The sequence below is a fragment of the Jaculus jaculus genome, chromosome 4 (assembly GCF_020740685.1).
Source record: "Jaculus jaculus isolate mJacJac1 chromosome 4, mJacJac1.mat.Y.cur, whole genome shotgun sequence".
Lineage (NCBI taxonomy): Eukaryota > Metazoa > Chordata > Mammalia > Rodentia > Dipodidae > Jaculus > Jaculus jaculus.
In genome coordinates, this window is record NC_059105.1 from 113,714,008 (window position 1) to 113,738,735 (window position 24,728).

The window sequence follows — 24,728 nt, forward strand, 5'->3', positions numbered from 1 at the left end:
TTCATTTGCAGTGGCTGGAAGCCCTGGCGCGCCCATTCTCTCTCTCTCCCTCTGTCTGTCTTTCTCTCTGTCTGTCACTCTCAAATAAATAAAAAATGAACAAAAAATATTTAAAAAAATGAGCTTTCCCTGTTCTGAGACAAGTGGGGACCCAGAAGGGCCCCAGGGGCTGTAGAAAACCCAGCAGCCCTTAGGTGGGAGGGAGGAGGCAGCAATAGGATCATGCCCACTTACCCCAGAGCTAGCTCCTGCTAAGGTCCTACTGGGAAGTTTGGGAAAGTGGGAGTAGGAATGTATGAGAGTAATGGGTCATGTGCTCTCAGTGTGGGTGGGGGCCAAGAAGCCATCACCTGTGAATACAAGCTCTGGGTAGAGAGCCATAGGGCAGACCTCTCAGTACTGAGAAGATGGGCTTTAGTGATGACCTAAGGAGGCTGCTTTGGGCATCAATGCGCCTGAAAATTGAATGAATACAAGGGAAATTCATACTGTTGTTTCTAACTCTTTCCACAGCACCCACTCAGAATAGCAGCCTAATGTACATGTTCTTATTCTCATGGTTCCAAGCCCACCAGTCCAGTGGGAGCTCTGTGGCACCTTCTTGCATGGATTATAGGCTGGTCCCTTATCCAAAAGGCTTGGAACCACAAGCATTCTGAGTTCTCTGGGGTTATGGACTGCTTGCGTAGATGTAATATCTTGCAGATGGGACCCAATCTAAGTATGAAATTAATATTTTCCAACCATTTTCTGGGGAGCTTGAATGTTATATGTTATTGTAAATCTTTTTTATGTAACATAGTTTGTAGACACTGAGCCATCACAGGGCAGATGTAGGATTTTCTACTTGTGGTATTATTCAGACTTGCAGTGTTTCATATTTGGGACTTTAGATTAAGTATATTCCATGTATATCTTCATGATCCCTGGATGAATTTGTACTCTGGGGAGAAGGTGGCTGCAGGTAACATGATAAAAAGGAAATTTAAGTTTTAACAAAATACATACCTGCTGTTGAGCAAGTAGGCTATGACTTTAGTGACCCTTCTGCCTCTTACCTTGGCTGGATGGAGCTGAACTGTTGTTTGTTTGACATCCTTTAATGTCTGAGGTTAGAGTCTATCCCGTGTCTTATTTTGGAAATATAACTGAAATCGACCCACCACTGGCACTTGTCAGGACTCTACTCATGTCAAGCCAGTGGGTTTGGCTGGCATCACTCTGTGCTGGGAAGTCACTGGAAGCTGGGCATTGTCCCACTGCCAGGTGCCTTCATCTGACTAGAACGCTTCTGCCGAAGTAGAGATGACTGAAGTGACTGAGTTTACTGAGCTTTTTGTTGATGGTGTTGCCTGATGCTTTGGTAGTGTGGTGAAGATTTTAGTTGCCCTTAAAAGAAACTCACTTATTATATATGATTTCACACTTTTGTGCATGGTGGCACATGCCTTTAATCCTAACACTTGGGAGGCAGAAGTAGGAAGATCACTGTGAGTTCAAGGCCACCGTGAGACTGCACAGTGAATTCTAGGTCAGCCTGGGCTAGAGTGAGATCCTACCTCAAAAAAAAAAAAAAAAATAAAATAAAATATATATATATATATATATATATATATATATATATATATGCACACACACACACACTTTAAAAGGTACATTGTTGTAGGTGACAAGAAGTCTCCCTGTGTAGGCTGGTTCAGCCCTGCCAGTTGCAAGGAGATAAGTCCCTGCCTGGACCTCAGGGCTTCTCAAGAGTCTCTTCTGTAAACTTGGGCTTTGGGGACCCAGGTTCTCACAGGGAGGCACATGAGCCTCTTCATCGTGATCACTCCTCTGCTTAGGGCATGAGGATGCTGGAATGGTTGTGTAATTACAGATGTTTTCTTCACTCCAGTGGAGCAAATCAGTGTCCTAGGCATTATCAAAGCTGGCCGGATGACCACAAAACAATCCACGGGCAATCCTGTGAGTCAGTTGGCCTGCTGTGCGGCAGTAGGACTGATATTTTCAGGTCCATGCACTGCTGCAAGGAAGACCTTGCTTTTCTGCTCCATACTGGCCCAGAGTGTATGATCACATCAAGCCAGCACATGACAGCAATTGGGAAAGGAGTTAATGTTTAGAAATTACTTGTGCTTAAGCTCTGTGTCTTTCTATTTGAACTCAGGTGCAACATTCGAGGAAATAAACCAGCACTGGGACTGGCTGGAACAGAATCTCCTCCATACCCTGTCTGTCTTTGACAATAAAGATGACATTGCCAGCTTTGTCAAAGGGAAGGTAAAGGTAGGTCCCTGGTTATAATATTTTCACATCCCCAACTTTCTCATAATATGTTGCCTGCACCTTACTGATAGTTTTCTCCACTTAATGGAGTTAAGTATTTTGACTTTGATGCATAAAGTAATTTAACTTGTCTTCTGTCAAACTTCGTAGAGTCAAGTTCAGCAGAATACATGTGACTTTGAAAAAATTACTTCATTCTCTGGTCTACTGTCTGGTATGTCTTGTAGAAATGCAGGACCTTTTTCATTTTAGGAAGAAACCCATCTAATTTAGATTTTTTTCTTTTCTTCTTCTTTTTTTTTTTTTTTTTTCTTGAGGTAGGGTCTTGCTCTAGCCCAGGCTGACCTGGCTGAAATCACAGCAATTCTCCTACCTTGGTCTCCTGAATGCTGGGATTAAAGGCATGTGCTATCACGCCTAGGTAGTTTAGATATTTTTATAGAACAATACATTATTTGAATCTAGAAATATTCCAATTTTTATTTGTAGCTACGACATCTTGTTGGACCCCACTTTTATCATGCAGGGTGGGTGTTTATTTTTAATGTACTTGAGCCAAGTGAAATTAAATCCAATTAAGTTTTTAGTTTATTTTGTTTTTTATTTATTTGTGAGGAGAAAGAGAGAGAGAGAGAGAGAGAGAGAGAGAGAGAGAGAGAGCGCGCGCGCAAGCATGCTAGGGCCTCTAGCCACTGTAAACAAACTCCAGATGCATGCACCACTTTGTACACCTGACTTTACTTGGGTTCTGAGGACTTGAGCCTGAATCATTAGGCTTGACAGGCAAACTCATTGACTGATGAGTCATCTCTCCAGCCCTAATTATGTTTTGAGAAGACAGGAAAGGACTTACTTGGGGAGGTAGTGTCACTTACTGTGAGCTATAGACTTACAGAGCTGGCCTCATTGCACTAAAGTGTTGGGTAATCAGAGCTTGGGAAACATATGAGTAGAGAGATGAAGGGAGAGAATGTATGTATGGGTACAGAGAGATGTCCTACCTTCTGAGAGAGACAGAGAGAAAGTATGTGGGTATAGAGAGATGTCCTACCTACCAAGAGAGAGAGAGAGTGTGTGCATGGGTAGAGAGACTTCCTACCTTCTGAGAGCGAGAGAGGGTTAGACAGACAGAGAGAGAGAGAGAGAGAGAAGAGAGGGGGGAGGGAGGGAGGGAGAGAGAGAGGGAGAGTGAGTATTGGCACATTAGGGGCTCCTACCTCTGCAAACGAACTCCAGACGCATGAACCACTTGGTACATCCCTCCATTTGCTCTCCTCATTCTCCCTCCCTCTTTTTCTCTTCCTCTCCCCTTCACTCCCTCCTTCCCTGTCAAACTCAAGCCCTTTGTGCATACTAGTCAAGCATTCTATGACTGAACTGCAGCCCAGCCCATAGTTTATTTTTTTCTCTTGCATATAACCCAGACTTGTTTTGAACCCATGACCCTCCTTCCTCAGCCTCCTGGATCCCACTTTTCTTGGTCTCATATGGATTCTAGTCCCTTACCCTCCTTTAAGTTAGGTGTTTATCTTAATTGTGAGGAAGGCCATTCATTTCTGCTACAGTGTTTTCAAAAATACGTGTTTTATCTCCTGGACTCTATGTCTTGGTCCTTGGACAGTGAACTGGCAAGACGAAGATTAATAGGAGCAAAATAAACAGTTCAGTACACACAGGGTGCTTACACATGGCAGAGACTTAGCCATGAATAATTCCAAGAGATGGTTGGAACTCAGCCTGATGCAGTATCTGGAGTAACAAGTATAAATTCACAGGAGATGGTGTGACAGAGGCTTTGGGATGGTAAGCTGTGGGGAAGAGTTTGTGGGAACTTCAGGTTGTTTTCCTAAGGAGGCCATGTGTACTCCCTGTAGTCTTTTCTACATGCTGGTGAGTGTCCAGAGGGGCCGCTGCTTATTGAAGTCATATCTTCTCCACTCTCAGGTGCAGGAAGTCTTGCCTGTGTCCAGTTTTTAGGCAGATGGAGGAGGACAGGGTCTTTTCGTGTCCATTATTTTTTCATTTGTCTGCAGCTCAAAATAATTCTTTGCCAAAGTGGCATATTTTTAGGTGACAAATTTTGATCCTCAACACTTTCGTCCTAAAGTTACTTTAGAAATGAACTCCTTTCCTAAGCATACACCTATATCCTATCCCTGGGAGGCTTAGGGAATCAAACAGAGACCAGCATGAGTTACATAATGAGACTAGCTAAAAAATAACAGTAAAACATTTAAGTCTCCAGGGGAGAGCTAAAGCAGGGGGATCTGAGAGTAGAAGTTGGTATCTGTTCTCCCTTCTCTTCTGACCAGATCCACAGGATTTGTGCTTTCCTACCAATGTCTTATATCTTACACATTGGCCACCATGTGAAACTGGGTTAAGAAATAACTTCTTTTTTTTTTTTTTTGGTTTTTCGAGGTAGGGTCTCACTCTGGGCCAGGCTGACCTGGAATTAACTCTTTCATCTCAGGGTGGCCTTGAACTCATGGCAATCCTCCTACCTCTGCCTCCCGAGTGCTGGGATTAAAGGCGTGCGCCACCACGCCTGGCTAAGAAATAACTTCTATTTGTACTGGGTCTGTAACCGGGTGTTGCAGTGCACTGGAGGCAGGAGGCTTGTGTGGCTACCATAGTGACTCTGTATGAAGCCTCTAGAGTGTTCACAGCCATAACCATTTGCTCTGAAGCCCTTATGAAAACTTGTTATATATAAAGCAAATTCTAAAAAATCTTAATTATTATCTTATTGCTCATAATGTTAAATAAGATTTGGGAAATAAAAACACAGTGAAGAAATTAAAAGTCAGTTAATTTCATTAGCTTTCAGATTTATTTTAAAATTAAATTTAGATAACATTATCTCAGTGTCCAGGTTTGATTTCTAAAATAAGTCAAGTGTTGAGGATTTGGTGGGAACACTAAAAGTAGCCTTGTCTGAAGGAGTATAGGCTCTCATGAGACATACCTACAACCTGCGATGAGGAGAAAGTTAATAAAGGAGAGGACTAAAATTATATCATTTGTTCAAATATTTTAACTTTGGGTTGGGGCAATGGTTCAGAGGTTAAAGGTACTTGTTTGCAAAGCCTGCCAGCCTGGTTTTGATTCCTCAGTACCCACATAAAGCCAGATCTACAAAGTGGCACATGTATCTGGAGTTTGCTTACAGTGGAAAGAAGGCCCTGGTGTTCTTGCTTTCTCTCTCTCTCTTCTTGCAAACTAAACATTCTTTAATTAAAAAAATTAACTTTTTTGACAACTTTCATACATGTACATAATGCATTTTGAACACAGTCCTCTCCCATTACTCTCTTTTGTCCTTCCTATAAACATATCTTTAAAATTGAATCAAGTTTGTAAGGCCCACCATACTGCAGCCCTTAAACAGCTACTCACATGGAAATACCAACAAGGTATTTTCAGTGAGGAGTTTTACAGGGAGCTGTTAGGGTGAGGGATCAGAACTGGTTTATTAACTAGCCACAGCTGGCATTCTTCTAAGACTATGAAGGATTCATATTATTAATGCAGATAACTGTGCATTCAAAAATCTATGTGTTCTCTCCTGTGATCCATACCTGGGTGCTTTGGAGGTACTTATGACCTCAGGCAACTTGACCTCCACTTCACCTTGGAGGACCCAGAATGCATAGGGTGCCAAAATGCTTTTGTTGTCACTGTCACATCATTGCTAAGTTTATCCCAACATTTTTTTTATCATGATAAAGAAGACAGTTACGATTGTTTTTCTAAAATCTTAACCTTTAGCTCATATCTGAACAGCTCTTCAAGGTTGATGTGCTGAGTTCATGTGCAAGACCAAGACTCTGTGTTTCTTGTGTCAGTTAGCCCTCTGTTCCTGTGATACATACCTGAGCAAGTCAACTTGAGCAGAGAAGAGGCTGGTTTGGTGCACAGTGTTAGAGGCTCCTGTCCATGATTGGCTGTCTCTTGCTTTGGGGCCCAGGACAAGGCAGCACATGGACGGAGAGCATGGCAAGCCGAGCTGCTCATCTTACGAGTGGTCAGGGATCAGGAGAGAAAAGGGGACCCCACTATTCCCTTCAAGGGCACTGCTCCAGTGATAAAGCCTTCAGTCCCCAAAGTTCTACAGCCTCCCAGTAGCACCACCCTGGGGATGGAGCAGTTAACACATGGGGCCATTATTGTTTCGAAGTATGGCATCACTATAGGGAGTAACCAGAGGATTTGGAAAATCGTTTGAGAACTGGGCAAGTGATTCAACTAAGTGAGTGCCTGGATGAGAGACTGAGTGTCATAGAAACATTTCCAGGCTCCTTATGCCCCAGTGCCCATCTTTCCTTCCTGCACCCTGTGCCCATCCATCTTTCCTTGGCTCAGCTCATTAGCTAAGAACCTTTCTTTCTGTGCCTCAGGCTCTGATCGCGGAGGAGAGCAGTAGCAGGCTGGCCGAGCAGGAGGAGGAGCCTGAGAAGTTCCGAGAAGCCCTGGTGAAGTTTGAGGCCAGGTTCAACTTCCCCGAGGCAGAGAAGCTGGTCACTTACTACTCCTGCTGCTGCTGGAAGGGCCGGGTGCCCCGCCAGGGTTGGCTCTACCTCAGCATCAACCACCTCTGCTTCTATTCCTTTTTCCTGGGCAAAGAACGTAAGTGTGGCCAGAGCATTTTGATCCTGCACAACTAAGTCAGCGTAGGGTTGCTTACTTAGTCCAGAAGATAGTAGTGGGAATATGTATACAACTGAAAACTTAAATAGTTGAGATGACTGCAGGTAATACTTGTTTAATTTCCACATGGCCTGTACAGATAACTATGTGTAATTACATAGGCTAGTACTACCTGTGGGGATTTTTAAGGGCTTATTCTCATGTCCATAAACAACATTTCTGTGTAACTCTTTAGGTTGTTAAAGAATTTTAACTACGGATTGCTTTAAAAGCACAATATTAACTGGGCATGATGGTGCACACCCTGAATCCCAGCACTAGGAGGATTAAAAATTCATAGTGTCATTACAGTGACTGAGTGTTCCTAATTGAATGGAATATATTCTTTGCTGCTTAGTGGTTTCGCTTATGTATGTGGTGCTGCAGGTGAACGCAGGGCCTCACACTTGCGAGGCAGGAACTTTGCCACTCGGATCCCTGGCCCACTCTATTGATTGATTCAGTACACAGCCCTGCAGGTGAAGACTGTCCTGGGTACAGTTGCTTGCTTGAATCTCACGTGCTTGTCCAGTGACAGGTACTGGCTTAGCCATTCCAAGGTGAATAATAAAAGCCATAGTTAATTGCATATAGAATGTTTCTGAAGGTCTTCCTGGCTAGGGCTGGAGCTCGGTTGGTAGATTGCTTGCCTAGCATGCACAGCCCTGGGTTCAGACTCCACCACAGCATAAATCTAGTATTGTTACATGTAAACAAAGCACTCCAGAGGTAGATGTACACAGGATGATTAGAAGTTCAAGGTCATGCTTATGTAAATATTGAATTTGAAGCTGGCCTGGGCTAAAGATGTCATCGCAAACCAACTAACCAACCAACCAGCCAACAAACAAAAAAGTCACTCCCATTAAAACTGCTTCCGGAGCAAGGCAACACCTGAAATATCCATGCGAGGTGCATGGATCCTACACACATACATGTTAACATGTATATTTTTTCACTTTAAAAATATTTTTATTTACTTAGAGTGTGTATGTGAATATGAGCACACCAGGACACCTCTTAGCACTGGATATGAACTCCAGACACATGCTCCACTTTGTGTATCTGCCTTTATGTAGGTACTGGAGAATCAAACCTGAGCTTGTCAGGCTTTGCAAGCAAGTGCTTTTAGCTGCTGAGCCATCTCTTCATTCATATATCTATATATATCTTTTCTGCATTTATATTTCATGTGAAACCATTGTGAGGAGCCCTTTTGTGTCTGGTGAGGCCAGCTTCCTGTACATAGAGTATTCTTTTTCTACCTCACCAGGCTCATTGTGATACTCCAGGACACACACCCTATTTGCCCATCCCTTCTCCATCCTTGGAATGTGCCCTGGTTTAACCTTGGACATTCTTGATCTTTCTAAAGTGCTTTTCAAATAGAATACTCTTCTTTTCTCCATACTTACCCTGTTTAAAAACACCTTTTTATCATTCCCAACCCAATTTTGACTTGTCACCTACAGGAAACCTTCCCTGAGATCTATGTAATTTATACCTGTTGCAGTCAGGTTTGCACTGACCAAGAGCAGTTTTTGGGAAAAAATGTTTATTTTGGCTTACAGACTTGACAGTAAGCTCTGGGGTGGCAGGACAGTAAGCTCTGGGGTGGCAGGAGAAAATGCTGGCATGAGCAGAGAGTGGACATGACCTCCTGGCCAACATCAGGTGGACAACAGGAACAGGAGAGTGTGCCAGACACTGGCTATAATACCCATAAGTCCGCCCCCCAAAATACACTGCATGCAAGAGCTGTTAATTCCCAAATCTTCAGCTGTGAACCTAGTGTTAAGAACAGCTAAGCACGGCTGGAGAGATGGCTTAGCGGTTAAGCGCTTGCCTGTGAAGCCTAAGGACCCTGGTTCGAGGCTCGGTTCCCCAGGTCCCATGTTAGCCAGATGTACAAGGGGGCGCACGCGTCTGGAGTTCGTTTGCAGTGGCTGGAAGCCCTGGCGCACCCATTCTCTCTCTCTCCCTCTATCTGTCTTTCTCTCTGTGTCTGTCGCTCTCAAATAACTAAATAAAAAAAAAATGAACAAAAAATATTTTACAAAAGAACAGCTAAGTTTATGGGGGAGACCTAAATCAAACCACCACAATATCATATTTGTACATTTTAAAAAATACTTTATTTATTTGCAAGGGGAGAGAGAGGGATAGGGAGAGGGAGAGAGAGGGAGGGAATAAGATTGGGTACACCAGGGCCTCCTGCCATTGCAAATGAACTCCAAATGCATGCATTATTTTGTGCATCTGGCTTTATGTGGGTGCTGAGAATCACACCCGGGTCATTAGGCATTGCAGGCAAATGCCTTAATTGCTAAGCCACCTCTCCAGCCCCATATTTGTGTCTTGGATTTCATCAAGTCTGGCTGCTTACATATTTGCATGTCAGTTTTTCCTATTTGAATGAGTTTCTTAAATGAAGAGCATATTATCTACATTTATTTATGTGACCAAAATTGCTGATGGAAAGTACTAAAAGGAAGAGATTAATTTGGGGTCACAGTTTCAGAGGGCTCAGTCTGTGGCTGCTTGGGCCCATGCCTGGCACCTTGGCAGTGGAAATGAGCTGCAGAAGAGCTTCTTCACCTCCTTGCAGATTGGGCGGAGGCAGGCAGGCAGGCACCAGGGCCCCTATTATCTGCTTCTCCCAAATAGATTTCACTTTCTAAAGATTTTAGAACCTCCCCAAAATGGCATCACCAGTTAGGGACTAAGACTCCTAAAGGTGAGACTTTGGGGGTACATTTCATATCCATACCATTTCACAAGGATCTTCACAACAATTGTTTAATAATCCAAATTCGGTAGTTAGTGTAAATGGACTGTGTATGTTTGTGTTTGTAAAAGACTATGTGAAACCATTTAGAAGTAGCTGGATCTTATTCTCAAATCTCACATAGAAATGATGTCTTTAAAATTATCAAAGCACTGAAGATAGGATTTTAAAGTAAATGGGAAAAAATGGTGGATGTAATATTCCCTGCTTAATTCAAAGAGGAGAGAAATTGTTTTCTGATACTTATCAATGATTGCCACTAGGCCAATTATGTTAGGATGACTGGAAAAGAATGAATGAGTCCTAACATTGATAATGTTTATCATCTTAAGTTATGTATACCTGTCTGATAAGCCACCAGATAGAAGGCTCCATAGTATCCCTTTGCTTGGCACTAGCATGTAGTAGTCCCTGTTACATGCCATTTGAGACTAGAACACACATTTCAAAAATGAAGTAGAGAGCTGGATGTGGTGGCGCACGCCTTTAATCCCAGCACTTGGGAGGCAGAGGTAGGAGGATCGCGTGAGTTTGAGGCCACCCTGAGAATACAGAGTGAATTCCAGGTCAGCCTAGACTAGAGTGAGACCTACCTCAAAAAACCAAAAAAAAAAAAAAAGAAAAGAAAAGAAAAAGAAGTAGTATTGATTCTGTACTACGAAATGTTTTGGGGAGACAGATGACAGATTCTCTCTGTGTTGTGTTGCTCAGGCTGGCCCTGAGCTCTGGGCTCCCATGGTCCTTCTTTCTGTGTCTCACGTAGCTGGGAACCATGGGTGTGTGGTACCGTGTGTTTGTACTACTTGTACTCTCTCTTTTGTGCCTGTCTAGTGTCATCTGGTAGAGTCTGAAAATGAGGTTATGAAGAATATTTCATACTCCTTTGCCCCCTGCCTTCCTCCATGATGGTAGTTTGGTTTCAGTTTGGATGGATTGAGAAAGTTCTGCGTGACTGTTCAAGTATCCTTGAGAAAGTTTATGAGTTGTTAACTTGATGTTCCAGAATGATGTCCCCTGGGTGTATGGAGTAGCCAGCACCTTCTGAAGTTTCAGGTAAATCTGTAGAAAGTCATGTGACTGTGTCTTGGCCAGGAGCCACCACACAAACCTGTTCTTGAGTCCCTTGCCTAGCTTAAGACACATTTGCATTTTGCTTTAAGGAAAGCATTGGACTCTTGCTTACAAACTCAAATTTGACTCACTTTTTTTTTTTTTCCAAGGGTAGGGTCTTACTCTAGCTCAGGCTGACCTGGAATTCATGATGTAGTTTCAGGATGTTCTCAAACTCAAAGCAATCCTCCTACCTCTGCCTTCCAAGTGCTGGGATTAAAGGCATTCACCACCACACCCGGCTTTTGGCTCATGTTTTACAGCATTAGTATACATTTGTCTTTTTGTCTTACAGTTAAACTTGTCATCCCTTGGGTCGATATCCAGAAATTGGAGAGAACATCCAATGTCTTTCTCACGGATACCATCCGGATCACCACACAGAATAAGGAACGTGACTTCTCCATGTTTCTGAACCTAGAGGAGGTGTTTAAGATTATGGAGCAACTGGCAGATGTGACACTCCGGAGACTGCTGGATAATGAGGTCTTCGACCTGGACCCTGATCTGCAGGAGCCGAGCCAGATCACCAAGAGGTAGAACTTCAGTTTCTTAGTGTCCTTAGCTTTTTGGGGGACCTATGCTTGGTGCTTGGTATTTATTTACATGTGATTTTAGCAGCCAGGGTCACACCTCTGCATGCCCAGACATTGGCTTTAGGATTTCTGCATGTGTCAAATTCATAGATTTGCAAGTTCCTTGTGTAGACTAGGGCAATCTTTGCAATTGTTGTATACGTACAAACTCCCAGATACTAAATACAAATGTAAGTAGTTGTATTGTATTGTTTATGGAATCCTAGCAAAATAATAATTAGAAATGTTTATTATCCATTTCCTTTATGTGGTGCACTTTGATTTCTGGATATAGTTCTTCTCTTGTTCAGATAATTTAGTATGGAACATGGGCATCCTTATAATAGAAATTGTTTAAGTACTGGTATTTTATTAGTGAATATTAATTTCTTTTTTCCTTTTGGTTTTTTGAAGTAGGGTTTCACTATAGTCCAGGCTGGCCTGGAATTCACTATGTAGTCTCAGGGTGGCCTCAAACTCAGGATGGTCCTCCTACCTTTGCCTCCCAAGTGCTAGGATTAAAGGCATGCACTACCACACCCAGCACAATGAATATTAAATTTTTTAACCACTAGTATTTTACTTTAATTTTTAAACTTTGTTTTAATATTTCTGGGGCTGGAGAGATGGCTTAGAAAAGGCGCTTGCCTGCAAAGCCAAAGGACCCGGGTTTGATGTTTGATTCCCAAGGACCCAGGTAAGGCAGATGCGCGGGGCGGCACATACATCTGGAATTCATTTGCAGTAGCTAGAGGCCCTGGTGTGCCTATCCTCTCTCTCTCTCTCTCTCAGATAAATGAACAAAAGTTTAAAAAAATTTTCCATTTGTCCTGTCCATTGAAAACATCTAAGGAAATGAGTAAAATGTAGATGCTATGCATTTGCTTGTGAGAGAACTTGGTCCTGCAGTGTCAGAAATTCTCTTCATGGCAATCAGCTGCATCTTCTCATCTCCTGATTTCTCTGTACTTGGGCTGAATGTCCTACTACAGATTGAATTTATCTTGGTGCTCTGAAGTCCAGTGCTGGAGCACATTAGTTACCTGGTTTTCACATTAGAAATACTCAACTTAAAACACTTATACAAATATTCTAAGAGCCAAAATCTTTGATGTTTGAGTCACTTCAGGTCCCAAACATTTCAGAGAGGGAATATTCAGTCTGTATTTAAGCTCCATCAAAGCTCTAAAGTCTAATGCTCAGGGAAAGTCTCTAAAGAACATAAAGATTCAGCTGGGTGTGGTGGCGCAGGCCTTTAATCCCAGCATCCTGGAGGCAGAGATGAAGGATCGCATGAGTTTGAGGCCACCCTGAGACTACATAGTGAATTCCAGGTCAGCCTGAGCTTGAGTGATACCCTACCTATAAAACAACAACAACAAAAAAGAAAGATTCATTATTTCTCACACACATGCCAACCTTTCCTAAACATCTTGGAAACATGTCTCTCTAATTATTGGTCCATGAGTAGCAGTGTATTTAGTTTGTTTTGGGGAAGTATTTACATCCTTTCCTGCTATATGTGGTAATTGTTAGGCTGATTATACATCATCACAAGCAAGGCAGAAATTTAAAACCAACTTCCCATCCCCTTTTTTGAGTGAAATTTCAAATGGTTTGGTGTTACCTCTGATAATTCGAGAGTCTGTAAGACAGAAGGCATACATGTCTGCCTTATAAAGGAACACTTGGAGCTCAGTTGTTGTATTTTTTTATGCTTAATTCCAAGTACTCATGTACTACCCACACCAGTGTGCTGGAACCCATGCTGCCATATTTCTTTACATCTTTGCCAAAGTTAGCATTTGAGTCCTTTTAGTCTTGCTTATAGACATCTGTTAAAATGACCATGAACTAGAGAGCTAACCCAGTCAGTAAAGTGCTTGTCTTACAAGCATGATGTCCTCAGTTTGGATCCCCAGGACCCACGAGAAAATGCCAGTGGTGCTCTCCTGTAATCTCAGTGCTGGGAGGTGGAGACAGGAGGATCTTGTTTTCTGGCTAATCAGACTAGTCTACTTGGCTAGTTCCAGCCACAATTCCAGAGCCCCAAATAACAAAGTTTTGGGTGTATGGGTTATTAAACCACTTATGTGAGCCACATTAACTGCACATGTGTATGCATCTGGAAGCCTGTGAATTGCAGTCCTATTTAGGCATGAGCCACCTACTAGCCAGTCGCATGGGTGTTGGGACTTTAGATGCTGTCATCTAGAATTAGAGAAAATTAGATGGTGGCCCCAGTTCCATATGTAACATTTTTAGTCTGGGTGAAAGTGAGGAATGAGGAGGACGATTAGAGGTCTGTGGCATCTAATTCCCTTCTGGCCAAATCAAATGCTTTGGAAGAGAAATCACCAGTATAGGTGGTGCTCATTTACATCCCAGGGTTGGGCAGCTCTACAAGCCTTCCTTCACCCCTGCCCCATGCATGTTCAACCCTGGGACGTATAAGAAGAGAAGAGAAGAGAGAAAGGCAGAAAGGACTTTTGGGGTGGCCAGTGCTGAGCTTCCAGGGGCTCATGGGTGCCTGGGGCTGGCTCTCAGACATGTGGGATTCTGGTCCCCAGCTGTCAACTGCATGGTTAGGGACTTTTGAAAGTAGAAAGTCCAGGATGCCTGCCCTTGGGTATCTCCCGTCAGCAGCCTTTGTCATGGATATATAAGCCTGTGGGTGTAAACAGGTAATGACTCAGTCCCCTGGGCACTTTGCCAATAGAGCTAGTTTAAGAAAACAGTCTCCTCAAAGCCAGACAAGCTGGAATGATCCCCTCCCCCCTTCTCCAGCTCTTTTTTTCCTTGATCCATTTTCATTTCCCTTCCCAGATGACAGCTTTTGAATGGTACCCTTGGGGTCACAGGCCTGGTCACTGAGCATCTGAGTACTGTTAGTCACCTTGGTCCTGTGGTCATTCCACCCAGGTTTTTGGACCCTGGCCTGAACACGCCTCAGTGAGGGAGGAGGGGCTGCTGCTTTGCTGTTACACCCTCTCCAACTGACGGGAGGATTGAGAGCTGGCAGGGCTTGGAAGTCATCTGCCCAGCTCACTCACTGTGGAGGAGACTTTGAACAGGACTCTCCTGCATATCATCCCAGATCCCAGAAGGCAAAGTGACAGGGCAAGGCGGAGCTGCCCTGACAGAATGGAGGACAGGATATAAAGTGATCATGAAAATTCCAAACAAACAGGTATTCCCTGAAGTTAGGTAGGATAAAGTACGATATCCAGATGATGCAAAATTTTGGGGTTTAGGAGGGGGTCTCACAGACTTGTGAACCCTAATTTTGGGGTCCTTATCCTGTTTTTAAAAAGAATTGTTAAAAATGGGCTCAATAAGCATAAATTATGGATTACTGATTTTATTTAGGGAGAAATCATAATTCATGAGGTTCATTTAGGGGACATTGGTATGTAGGAAAAGGCCAGAGCAGTTCCACACATACATGGAAGACAGGCTAGAGAAGCCCATACACAAAAAGATTTACAAGAAAACATACATTTGTGTGGGAGGCAAGGCATAAAGACATCATCCCCAGACTCCACGTGGAAGAAAGTTAAGTGGTAAAGAAGAGAGGGGAAAGCACCAAAGCAGAGACTGGGAAATTCAGATGAGAAGTGAGTATTACAGAAAGTCAAGAGAGTCATTACACCCATGAATGCTCTGACTTTAGATGAATTACACATGCAGCAAGCCAAGAGTTTAGAGGAAATACACACATGGTAGGCTCAGAGATCACAGACAAATCATACATGTAACAAAAATGAAAGGTCATCCCAAAGCATGACACAGCTAGAAGGCAAGAAGGGGTCTGCCCGGGCTGCAGGGCGCCTGAGCTGAGGAGGCAGAGAGGCAGGCTTATGTGTCCAGACAGGCAAGATCACAGCGCAGAGAGTAAAGCTCAGCACGGACAAGCCTTTACAGTCAACTAAAAATGGATTTTGTCACCAGACTCAGGCACGTAAGGAGTAGACCTGATTGGTTTGCAGATTCAGGAGGGTAACCCAAAGGCTACCCCAAGGTAGTGTGCTAGACTGTGGAGGCAGCAAAGGCTGCCGCAGTCCTTGTGGATGAAACTGGATCACACACATTTCCACTTTGGCAGGGTGACATCTTCTGGTTCTCTTTGGGCTCCTGTTCCTAAGTGAAACTGCCTGGAAGATGCTTTCTCCTGTCTCCTTCACAGCTGTGTGTGGGTATAGAGTGGGGGATGGTTAGAAAGGTGGTGAGCTCCTTCTGATAGCAATAAATATGGGGTGCTAGACTGCTTCCTGGAGCCCCAAACTCTAGATTCCTGTTTGTTCATTAGCCAAAGACTTGACAATCCAGACAAAAGAGAATGATTTTTATTTACTTATTTTTTTCTGAGGTAGGTCTCACTCTAGCCCTGGCTGACTTAGAACTCACTATGAAGCTGTGGGCTGGCCTCAAGATCCTCCCACCTCTGCCTCCTGAGTGCTGGGATTAGAGGCGTATATGGCAATGTGCTGCAAGAGAATGTGTTTTTTTAAATTATTTATTAGGAGGTGGGGCAGAGAGTGTGTAAATGGGCATACCAGGGCCTCCAGCCACTGCAAACAAACTCCAGATGCATGTGCCACCTTGTGCCTCTGGCTTATGTAGACTCTGGGGAATCAAACCTGGGTCCTTAAGCTTCATAGGCACATCCCTTAACTGCTAAGCTATCTTTCTATTTGATTCTTTTTGCTTTTTAATGTTTTTAAAATATTTTTATTTATTTGAGAGAGAGAGAGAGAATGGGCACAACAGGGCATCTAGCCACTGCAAATGAACTCCAGATACATGTGCCACCTTGTGCATCTGGCTTACGTGGGTCCTGGGGAATCGAACCATGGTCCTTTGGCTTTGCAGGAAAGTGCCTTAACTGCTAAGCCATTTCGCAGACCCCAAGAGTGATTTTTAAATCATCACATTTCATTTGAATATCAAGGGTTGTGAGGGAGGGAAAGGGCCCAGGAAAGGAAGGTAAGGGGAGAGGGGAAATATACCACATGGTCCAGGAGCCCATGTAAATGAACATGAACATTTTATATACAATATGAGAAATATGAGAAAGGGCCAAGTGTGGTGGTGCACTCCTTTAATCCCTGCACTTGGGAGGCAGAGGTAGGAGGATTGCCATGAGTTTGAGGCCACCCTGAGAATATGTAGAGAATTCCAGGTCAGCCTGAGCTAGAGTGAAACCCTTCCTCGAAGGAAAAAAAAAAAAAAAAAAAAAAAAAAAAATATATATATATATATACACACACACACACACACACACACACACACACACACACACACATATACACATACATACATACATATATGCATGCATGCGAAAGGATTCTAACATGCATGCTTTCAAAGAGATTAAGTAGTAAATCAGTAATAAAGAGTGTTTCTTCCCACCCTGGCAGCAGATGGGGTGAGAGGGATAATCTTACCTGTGTGAAGATCCAGATGTGGAGTTGTGTGCAGCTCAAGGGCCTAGCAGGAGAAGTGCTTCCCTGTGAACCCCAAAAAGATATATTTTAGAGTCCACGCTCAGGATGAGGTGGGCACACCTACACCAGTATCCCAGCTGATCCAACTGGGCTCAGAGGAGTCCACCCACACCTGGGCAGGGTGCATGTTCAAGAGAGAGATCTGATGGGGTGAGTTGAGTCCTGAGACTGAAGCAGGTTGGGAGAGCTGAGATGATACATGTGGCAAGAGCGTGATGTAACATCCCTCCCAAAGGGCCATCCTGCCTGTTTGTGGCTAACCTAGCCTCTCGCACTTCAAGTTGCCTTCAAATCTCTGGTTGACTAAAAATGGTGAGGAAAACACAAAAGGCTAATGTGAATGGCAGGACTCCCTACAACCCAAGGTTTTCCTGCCAGTTTGTGATGGTGAATGGATGGTGGTTTCCAGGGCACATATTCTCAGCAGCAAAGCCTGGCCCCCGTCTATGTGAATTCACAGACCCCTTTGGCCATTTCCCACCCTGATTCTCCCCTTGTCCTGCTATTCTTCCTTGGCCTCACCATATATCCACTTTCATCCATCTGATTGGAGTGAGCCCTCTGCTGGCAGCAGGAAGACAGACCTGGGGCTCTTCAGTCCTTCCAGTCCCCACATTCTGGCCAGTCCCCACTCCCCAAGGGAAGGCCTACACCTTGCCCTTCGCAATCCCACAGGACCAAGGTTGCTTGAGGATTGTCTCAGATCTCTGGGGAGGATGAACAAAGGACAAGGCAGTTGGGACACCCGGTTCTTTTGAGTTGCTTTGCATTCCAGGAACAGCAAAACCTTCCAGATAGAGTGCCCACTCCCCATGAGGGCAGTGAGGCATGAGGGTGAGGCTGTACCTTGGAGCAGAAGTAACCAGATCCTGAGAACAACCTTGCCTCCTCATGCAATAAGGACTTCTTCAGAACACCTTGCAGGACCAGAACTGAGGTGATGATCAGTGAGCCCACACTTGGACCAGGACTGTTTACCCATGTATACCTCCAGGGCCTGCTGTCTCCATTCCCCCGTTAAACCTAAAACGCATGGTTAGACCCCTGAAAGCAGATGAATTTGGGATCACTGAACTCCTTTATCTGTTTCTCTTTCCAGTATGCTCACATTGAATAAGTACCTGCTTTTTTTGTCATTATCTGTCTGTTAATCTGCATATTGGGGATGGGTATCTGAGCTTCACCAATTAGAGCTGCCAGAACCCAGACTTCAACACTAAGAACTCTGGCTACATTTTGTGTGAGTACACATTTGAGAAATGAAGTATTTTATTCGTGGACTAGAGCAGAGGAAAAAAATTGTTTTCATGTTGCTAAATTTTGGCGTTTTCCAGAGTACAAAGGCATAGGGCATGGGTCTGGGGTGACCATGTAATGTAGAGCTACTGAAGAAAGCCTCCGCGAGTTCCTGTAGGGGATATACTTGACTGTAGAGGACCCAGTTTACCCTTCCTTACCCCACAAGTGCAGGTGGCACTGTCAGGTATCCTGTCTCATGCATGGATGGAGATCCTTGAATGGGAGTCAGTGGAGGAGTCAGCCTACTCCAGGCTCTCACGCAGCCCCAGTGTGGCTTTGAAGCAACACTAACATAGCATCGGCTTGAATGTCCAGAGAAGGAGAGTTGCCTGTAAGACCCAAATGGAGTTCTGTTTTAAAATGTTTTATATATTTATTTGAGAGAGAAAGAGGCAGATAGAGAGAATTGACACTTCAGGTCCTCTAGCCACTGAAAACAAACTACAGACACATGTACACATGTGCCACATTGTGCATCTGGTTTCCGTGGGTCCTGGGGAATGGAACGTGGGTCCTTAGGTTTCATAGGAAAGTATCTTAACCACTAAAGCCATATCTTCAGCCCCAGATGGAGTTCTTCATAAAAGTGTTCTAGAAGGTTGATGAAAGAAGAGAGATGGAGGAGCGTGTGTGTGTGATGTATATGTGGGTGCATGATGTGTGTATATGTGTGGCTGTGTACATGGCACACTGCTTATTTGTTGGTCAGAGGAAAATCTCAAGCTGTTGGTCCTTGCCTTCCCTTGCTTGAGACTCAATTTCTCTTGCTGTTTGCTTGTGCTAATGGCAGACTAGCTGGCCCACTGGCTTTGGAATTCTGACTCTGCCCTCCGTTGCCTGCCGTAGGTATGTAGGTGTGTTGGGATTACAGACATGTGGGCCACTGTGTCTAGATTTACATGGGTTCTTGGGATCTGAACTCTTAATCATTAGACTTGCATAACAAGTGCTTTTAACCACTGACATCTTCTTACCCCTAAAACCCATTTTTGACACATCTTTGTCTAATCTAGAGGGACAGATCCAATACAGAATAAACTAGTTTTGGCTTCGTGGAGAAAAGTTTCTTGGACCTGAGATCTTAGGAATTAAACCTGCTTTTGGAAACAGTCCAGAACTTCATGTGATTATACTTACTGATTTGAGCCCCATTGCTTCTGAGGTAGCCACCATTGCTCTGGTGCTTCTGCAGAGGCCGGCAGACCTCCATCTTCACATGCCCAATGTTAGGTCATGAACTGTGGAATGCTAGTCTTTGTGTGGACAGAAGTATTAGAATGTCTAAGAAGGAAGTTAAAGCTAGTGGGCTGTTTTTGAGGCTGCTCAGAAAACGTTGACATATTTAGCAGCAAAACTACCACCTGCTTGAGACAGGACTGAAAGGATGGGCTTACCCTGCCCTTTGCAAAGAGCTAGTCTCTCACCACACAGCCGTTCAAGAAACTGAAATAATGTTATAGCACACATACTTAATTAGAAAACAGTGTTCTAAGCAAATATGGGAAAGAACTCAGCTCTCAAAGTCCTTCCTTCTGCTTTCTTTTTTATAAGTTGAGGGTTCTGCTCTCTGGCTACCAGTATACCCAGAAAGAAGACAGTGTCATACAGCAGGCTGCTCGGAAGCCAGAGAGGCTGATTGGCTTGAGCTCTTGGCAGACAGCAGGTGTACTGGATAGAAAAATCACTGTTCTTGCCTGCCATGGATGCTCACCACCTTATTCTTGATTTGAAAGACTGAGTGCAACATGAATGAGTCCTCCTGCCTTTTTTTTTTTTTTTTAATTTTTTTCTGCTCAGCTTGGGCTTCTGGGATTTGTGCTCCACACCCCGTCAGCACTGTGGCCTTGATCAGGTCCTGTGGAAGGGAGATGGTCCAGGGAGGGAGTGACTTCATAGGTGCCAGAACCAGGATTATTATAAGATCTTACAGGGAGTAAGCATGGACTTGACACTTAGAAAAGCCTATATGGCCAGCATGCTATGGGGAAGATGTTCAGTTTATCTTATTCTCATTTATTAAATTTATTTAAATATACAACTGGTTCCTTAACACAAACAACTTGTACCATGTAATGTTTTGATACTTGTGGATGCTGACATTTAAATCAGGTTAAACATTTTTCTTTAAACATTTGTCATTCCTTTATGGCGAAAATATTTTAAATCCTTTCTTCTAGTTTTTTTGAAAGTTATAGTTACCCTAGTATGCAAAAACACACCAGAACGCAGTTGTCCCTCTAAATGTACCTAGTACCCATTGATCTGCCTCTTCCTGTCTCTCCCTCCCACCTCTGTCCCCAGCCTCTGGTAAACATTATACTCAACTTCTGGGAGATCAGCATTTTCACATTTAAATTTAAATACCCTGGACATAGTTGGCTCTGGGGGAATTTGGGGTCATCTTGAGGGGCCTTGCGTACCATTCTTACAGCTTGGGAACTGGGGCATTCATGGGGCTTTCCCATGCTCTCCAGAGCCCCTGGGAGGAAGTACAGGCTTCTTTGTTGTTTTTTTTTTTTAATATTTAATTCACATACCATATATTTCACCCCTCTAAAGGCTGCCATTCAAAATTTCCCATATTTATAGTACTATGAAACCATCATCACAACCAATTTTGTAACAGTTTTCCCAAAGAAAAGCCCCATGTCACCAGCAGCACTCCTCATTTCTCCCTCTCCCCCAGTCTCTGAGCAATCACTGATCTATTTTCTGTTTTTGTGGACTGCACGTTCTGGACTTCATGTGAACACACTCAGGCAGCTTAGTCTTAGTGTCCGGCCTCCAGGCACAAGCATTCTGAGGCTTTATCAACATTGTTACATGTATCGATACCTGCTCCTTTTTTGGTGGCTGAGCACTATTTATCCTATTAAAAGGATATACCACAGTGTGTTTACATATTCATCATTTGATGGACACGTGCCATTTCCTCTTTTTGGTTTATCATGGGATATATACATTTGTATACAACTTGATGAATAGATATAAGTTTTCAATTCTGGTTTGTAATCCAAGTGTAAAATTTCTAGGTTAAAAATCTGCTTTTAACCTGCTAGACTGTTGTCTGACCTGAGCACATCATTTTACACTGCCAGCTGCAGTGTATGAAGGGTGAAGTTCTCCTACATCCTCTTCAATGCTGATTATCATCTGATTTTTGAAATAGAACACTTGTGTATAGAAATGTGTATGTAGATGTGTGTGTGTGTGTGTGTGTGTGTGTGTGTGTGTGTAGGCCAGAGGACAGGACAGCCTTGGGTGTCATTCTCAGGAACATTATCCAGCTTCTTGGAGGCAAGGTCTCTCATTGTCCCAGAGCTCACCAATTAGGCTAGATTGGCTGACTGGTGAGCCACAGGGATCCTCTTGTCTCTGCCTCACCAGTGCTGAGATTACAAGTGTGTGCTACCAATGCCTGATTTTTTGTATATATGTTCTAGGGATTGAAGTCAGGTCCAGGCAAGCACTTTGTAGGTTGAGCTATCTCACCAGTCCTGATGTCCTGATCTCTATACATACATATATACATATACATATATATATATACATACATACATACATACATATATATACACACACACACAGATACATACATACATACATATATGTGTGTGTGTGTGTATTGCAGTCAGGTTCACATTACTGGCAGAAAACACCTAACCAAGTGCAGCTTGTAGGGGGAAAAAAAGGCTTATTTTGGTTTACAGACTTGAGAGGAAGCTCCATGATGGCAGGGGAAAATGATGGCATGAGCAGAAGGTGATTCTTACCTTCTGGGCAACATCAGATGGACAGAAGGATGTGCCAAACACTGGCAAGGGGAAATTGGCTATAATACACATAAGCCCACCCCCAACAATCCACTGCCACCAGGAGGCATTAATTCCCAAATCGCCATCAACTGGGAACCTAGCATTCAGAACCCTAAGTTTATGGGGGACCCTTGAATCAAACCACCACTATATGTATATATGTATGATATATGTGTGTGTGTGTATATATGAATTTTTTGAGGTAGTATCTCACTCTAGCTCAGGCTGACCTGGAATTCACTATGTGGTCTTAGGCTGGCCTTGAACTCAAAGTGATCTCTTATTTCTGCCTCCAGACTGCTGGGATTAAGTGTGTACCATCATGCCTGGTAGAGTTGGGGGGAGTGGGTGGGTGCACCATGGCCTCTAGGCACTGTAAATGAGCTCTACACATATGTGCCAGTTTGTGTATCTGGCTTTATGTTGGTATTTGGGAATTAAACTCTGGTCGTTAGGTTTTATAGGCAAGTGCCTTAACCACTAAGCAATATCTCCAGTCTCTGACTTAAAAAATTTGTTTTTATTTACTTTTTATTTGAGAGAGAATATGTGAGTATGGGTGTGCCCACACTCAGCCCCCCACAGCTGCAAACAAACTCCAGATTCATGTACCACTTTTTGCATCTGGCTTTACATGGGTACTAGAGAATTGAATCCAGACTGGTAGGCTTTGCAAGCAAGCACCTTTAACCACTGAGCCTGATCTGACTTTTTAAAAATATTTTTATTTATTTGCAAGCAGATAGAGAGGCAGTGATCAAGAGAGAGAGAATGAGAGAAGAAATGCTTATGCCAGGGCCTCCTGCCATTGCAAACAAACTCCAGATGCATGTACCACTTCCTCCATGGTTTCACCTGGGCCTTGACTGAGATGCGGGGAGTGGCTTATCTCCTTGGATCTCACTACCTTCTGAAAAAGAAAAATAGGTTCTCCAATGGAGAGTGAAGTCAGCATAGGTTAAATTGCATAACTGGATAAGTGTTATTAATTTGGGGAGAGTTAGATGGATGTAGCCCCTCTCTTTTAGCCAAAGACTAGTGGGAGTTTGACATGGGTGAGCATTGTCTCCATAGGATTCAGACCTGGCTCCAAGTTCCAGATATGGATTTCTTTCCACTAAATGGATCTCTTAGCCAATCAGAAGGCCATTGGTTACCCACCAAGGCTGTGTGTCACCATTGCACTGGTGAGTGCTTCTTGTCAGGCTGGGTGTTGGATAGCTTAGACCCCTGCTTGCTCACACTGTTGTTGGCCACTTTCCTGCAATAGCTCATGGAGCACTTTCCAGCACTAGAGGGCTAACTGTCTGGGGACTGACTCTTCCAGATTCAAGCTAGGTCTCTGTGTTCTGTGCCAGCAGCATATGGTGTCTTCATCAATAGGGTCTTACTTTTTACCCCAGGCAGGAAATCAAGTGCTTTGACAGAAGCCTGTCTTGTTTTAGGGACCACATTAGCTCTCTCTAATCAATAGATCAATATGGGTAGCACCTGTTTCTAGTACTGCGAGTTACAGGTCAGAGCCAAAGGTTTTTAAGGTTAGGAAGGTTAGGCTTCATCCTACCCTCTCTAGGGCCCTTCATTTAGGGCATTCCCCCTATACTCCTGTTGACGGTGATACCTTTGAGTCTACTATCAAGGAGAAAGCTTTCTATGGTACCAGTTCATTTTGGGTTTAGTTTTGTGTTTATCCCCTCTCCGCTCTACTATTCCCCTCCCCGCCAAGCCCTTCCATCCCTATTGTCTGGACCTCAAGTTGCATATCCAGTATGCCACCAACTCAAGCTGATCCAGGTAAGGAATTGCAGATGAGTGACAACATGTGGCATTTGTCTTTCTCTGATTAGTTTGTTCACTGAGTATGATCTGTTCTAAGTCCATCCATTTCCCCACAAATTTTGTTGCAACATTTTTGTTACTGACAAGTAGAATTCCATTGTGTATATGTACCACAACTTCATTATCCATTTGTCTAATGATGAGCACCTGGGTTCATTCCAGTTCTTAGCTATTATGAATTGAGCAGCTATAAATGGTTGAGCAAATATCTCCATAGTGAAGCATGGAGCATTTAGGATAAATGTCCAGTAAGTGAATAGCTGGGTCTGTTGTTAGTTTTATATTTGTCTTTTTCATGAATCTCTGTATTGATTGACATAGTGGTTGTACAAGTTTGCATTCCCACCAACAGTCAATGAGGGTTCTTTTTCCCCCATATCCTCACCAACATTTGTTGTTGTTTGATTTTTTTGTTAATGATTGCCATCCTTACTGGAGTGAGGTGTAATCTCATAGTTGTCTTAATTTGCATCTCCTCTGAGAACTCCCTGTTCAGTTCTCTGCCTCATTTTTTTCAGTTGGTTGTTTGATTTTTTTTTTTATTGTTTAGGTTTTTTAAGTTCTTTGTAGTTTCTAGATATTATGCCTCTGTCAGTAACATAGCTGGTGAAAATTTTATGCTATTCTTTGGGTATTCTATTGGCTCTGCTTGTGGTATATTTGTCTATGCAAAACTTTTTAGCTTCATAAGGTCCCATTGGTTGAGAGATTGTTTAATTTCCTGGGCTACTGGGGTATTGTTCAAGAAGTCCTTCTCCACTCCTGTATCTTGGAGAGTTCCTCCTATTTTTTCTCTCGGTAGTTGAAGAGTTTTAGATCT

At 43.4% G+C, this 24,728-nt stretch overlaps 1 protein-coding gene across 5 annotated transcripts in view; it reads left to right on the plus strand.

Moving 5' to 3' along the window:
• Positions 1-24,728, plus strand: part of Tbc1d8 (TBC1 domain family member 8) — a 163,480-nt gene that overhangs the window by 82,091 nt on the left and 56,661 nt on the right. For all 5 annotated transcript variants that reach the window (XM_045146889.1, XM_045146887.1, XM_045146888.1 and 2 more), the window contains 3 exons: positions 2,168-2,286; positions 6,687-6,915; positions 11,169-11,409. In XM_045146889.1, coding sequence (XP_045002824.1) covers positions 2,168-2,286; positions 6,687-6,915; positions 11,169-11,409 — 589 coding nt within the window. The remainder of the gene's footprint in view (positions 1-2,167; positions 2,287-6,686; positions 6,916-11,168; positions 11,410-24,728) is intronic.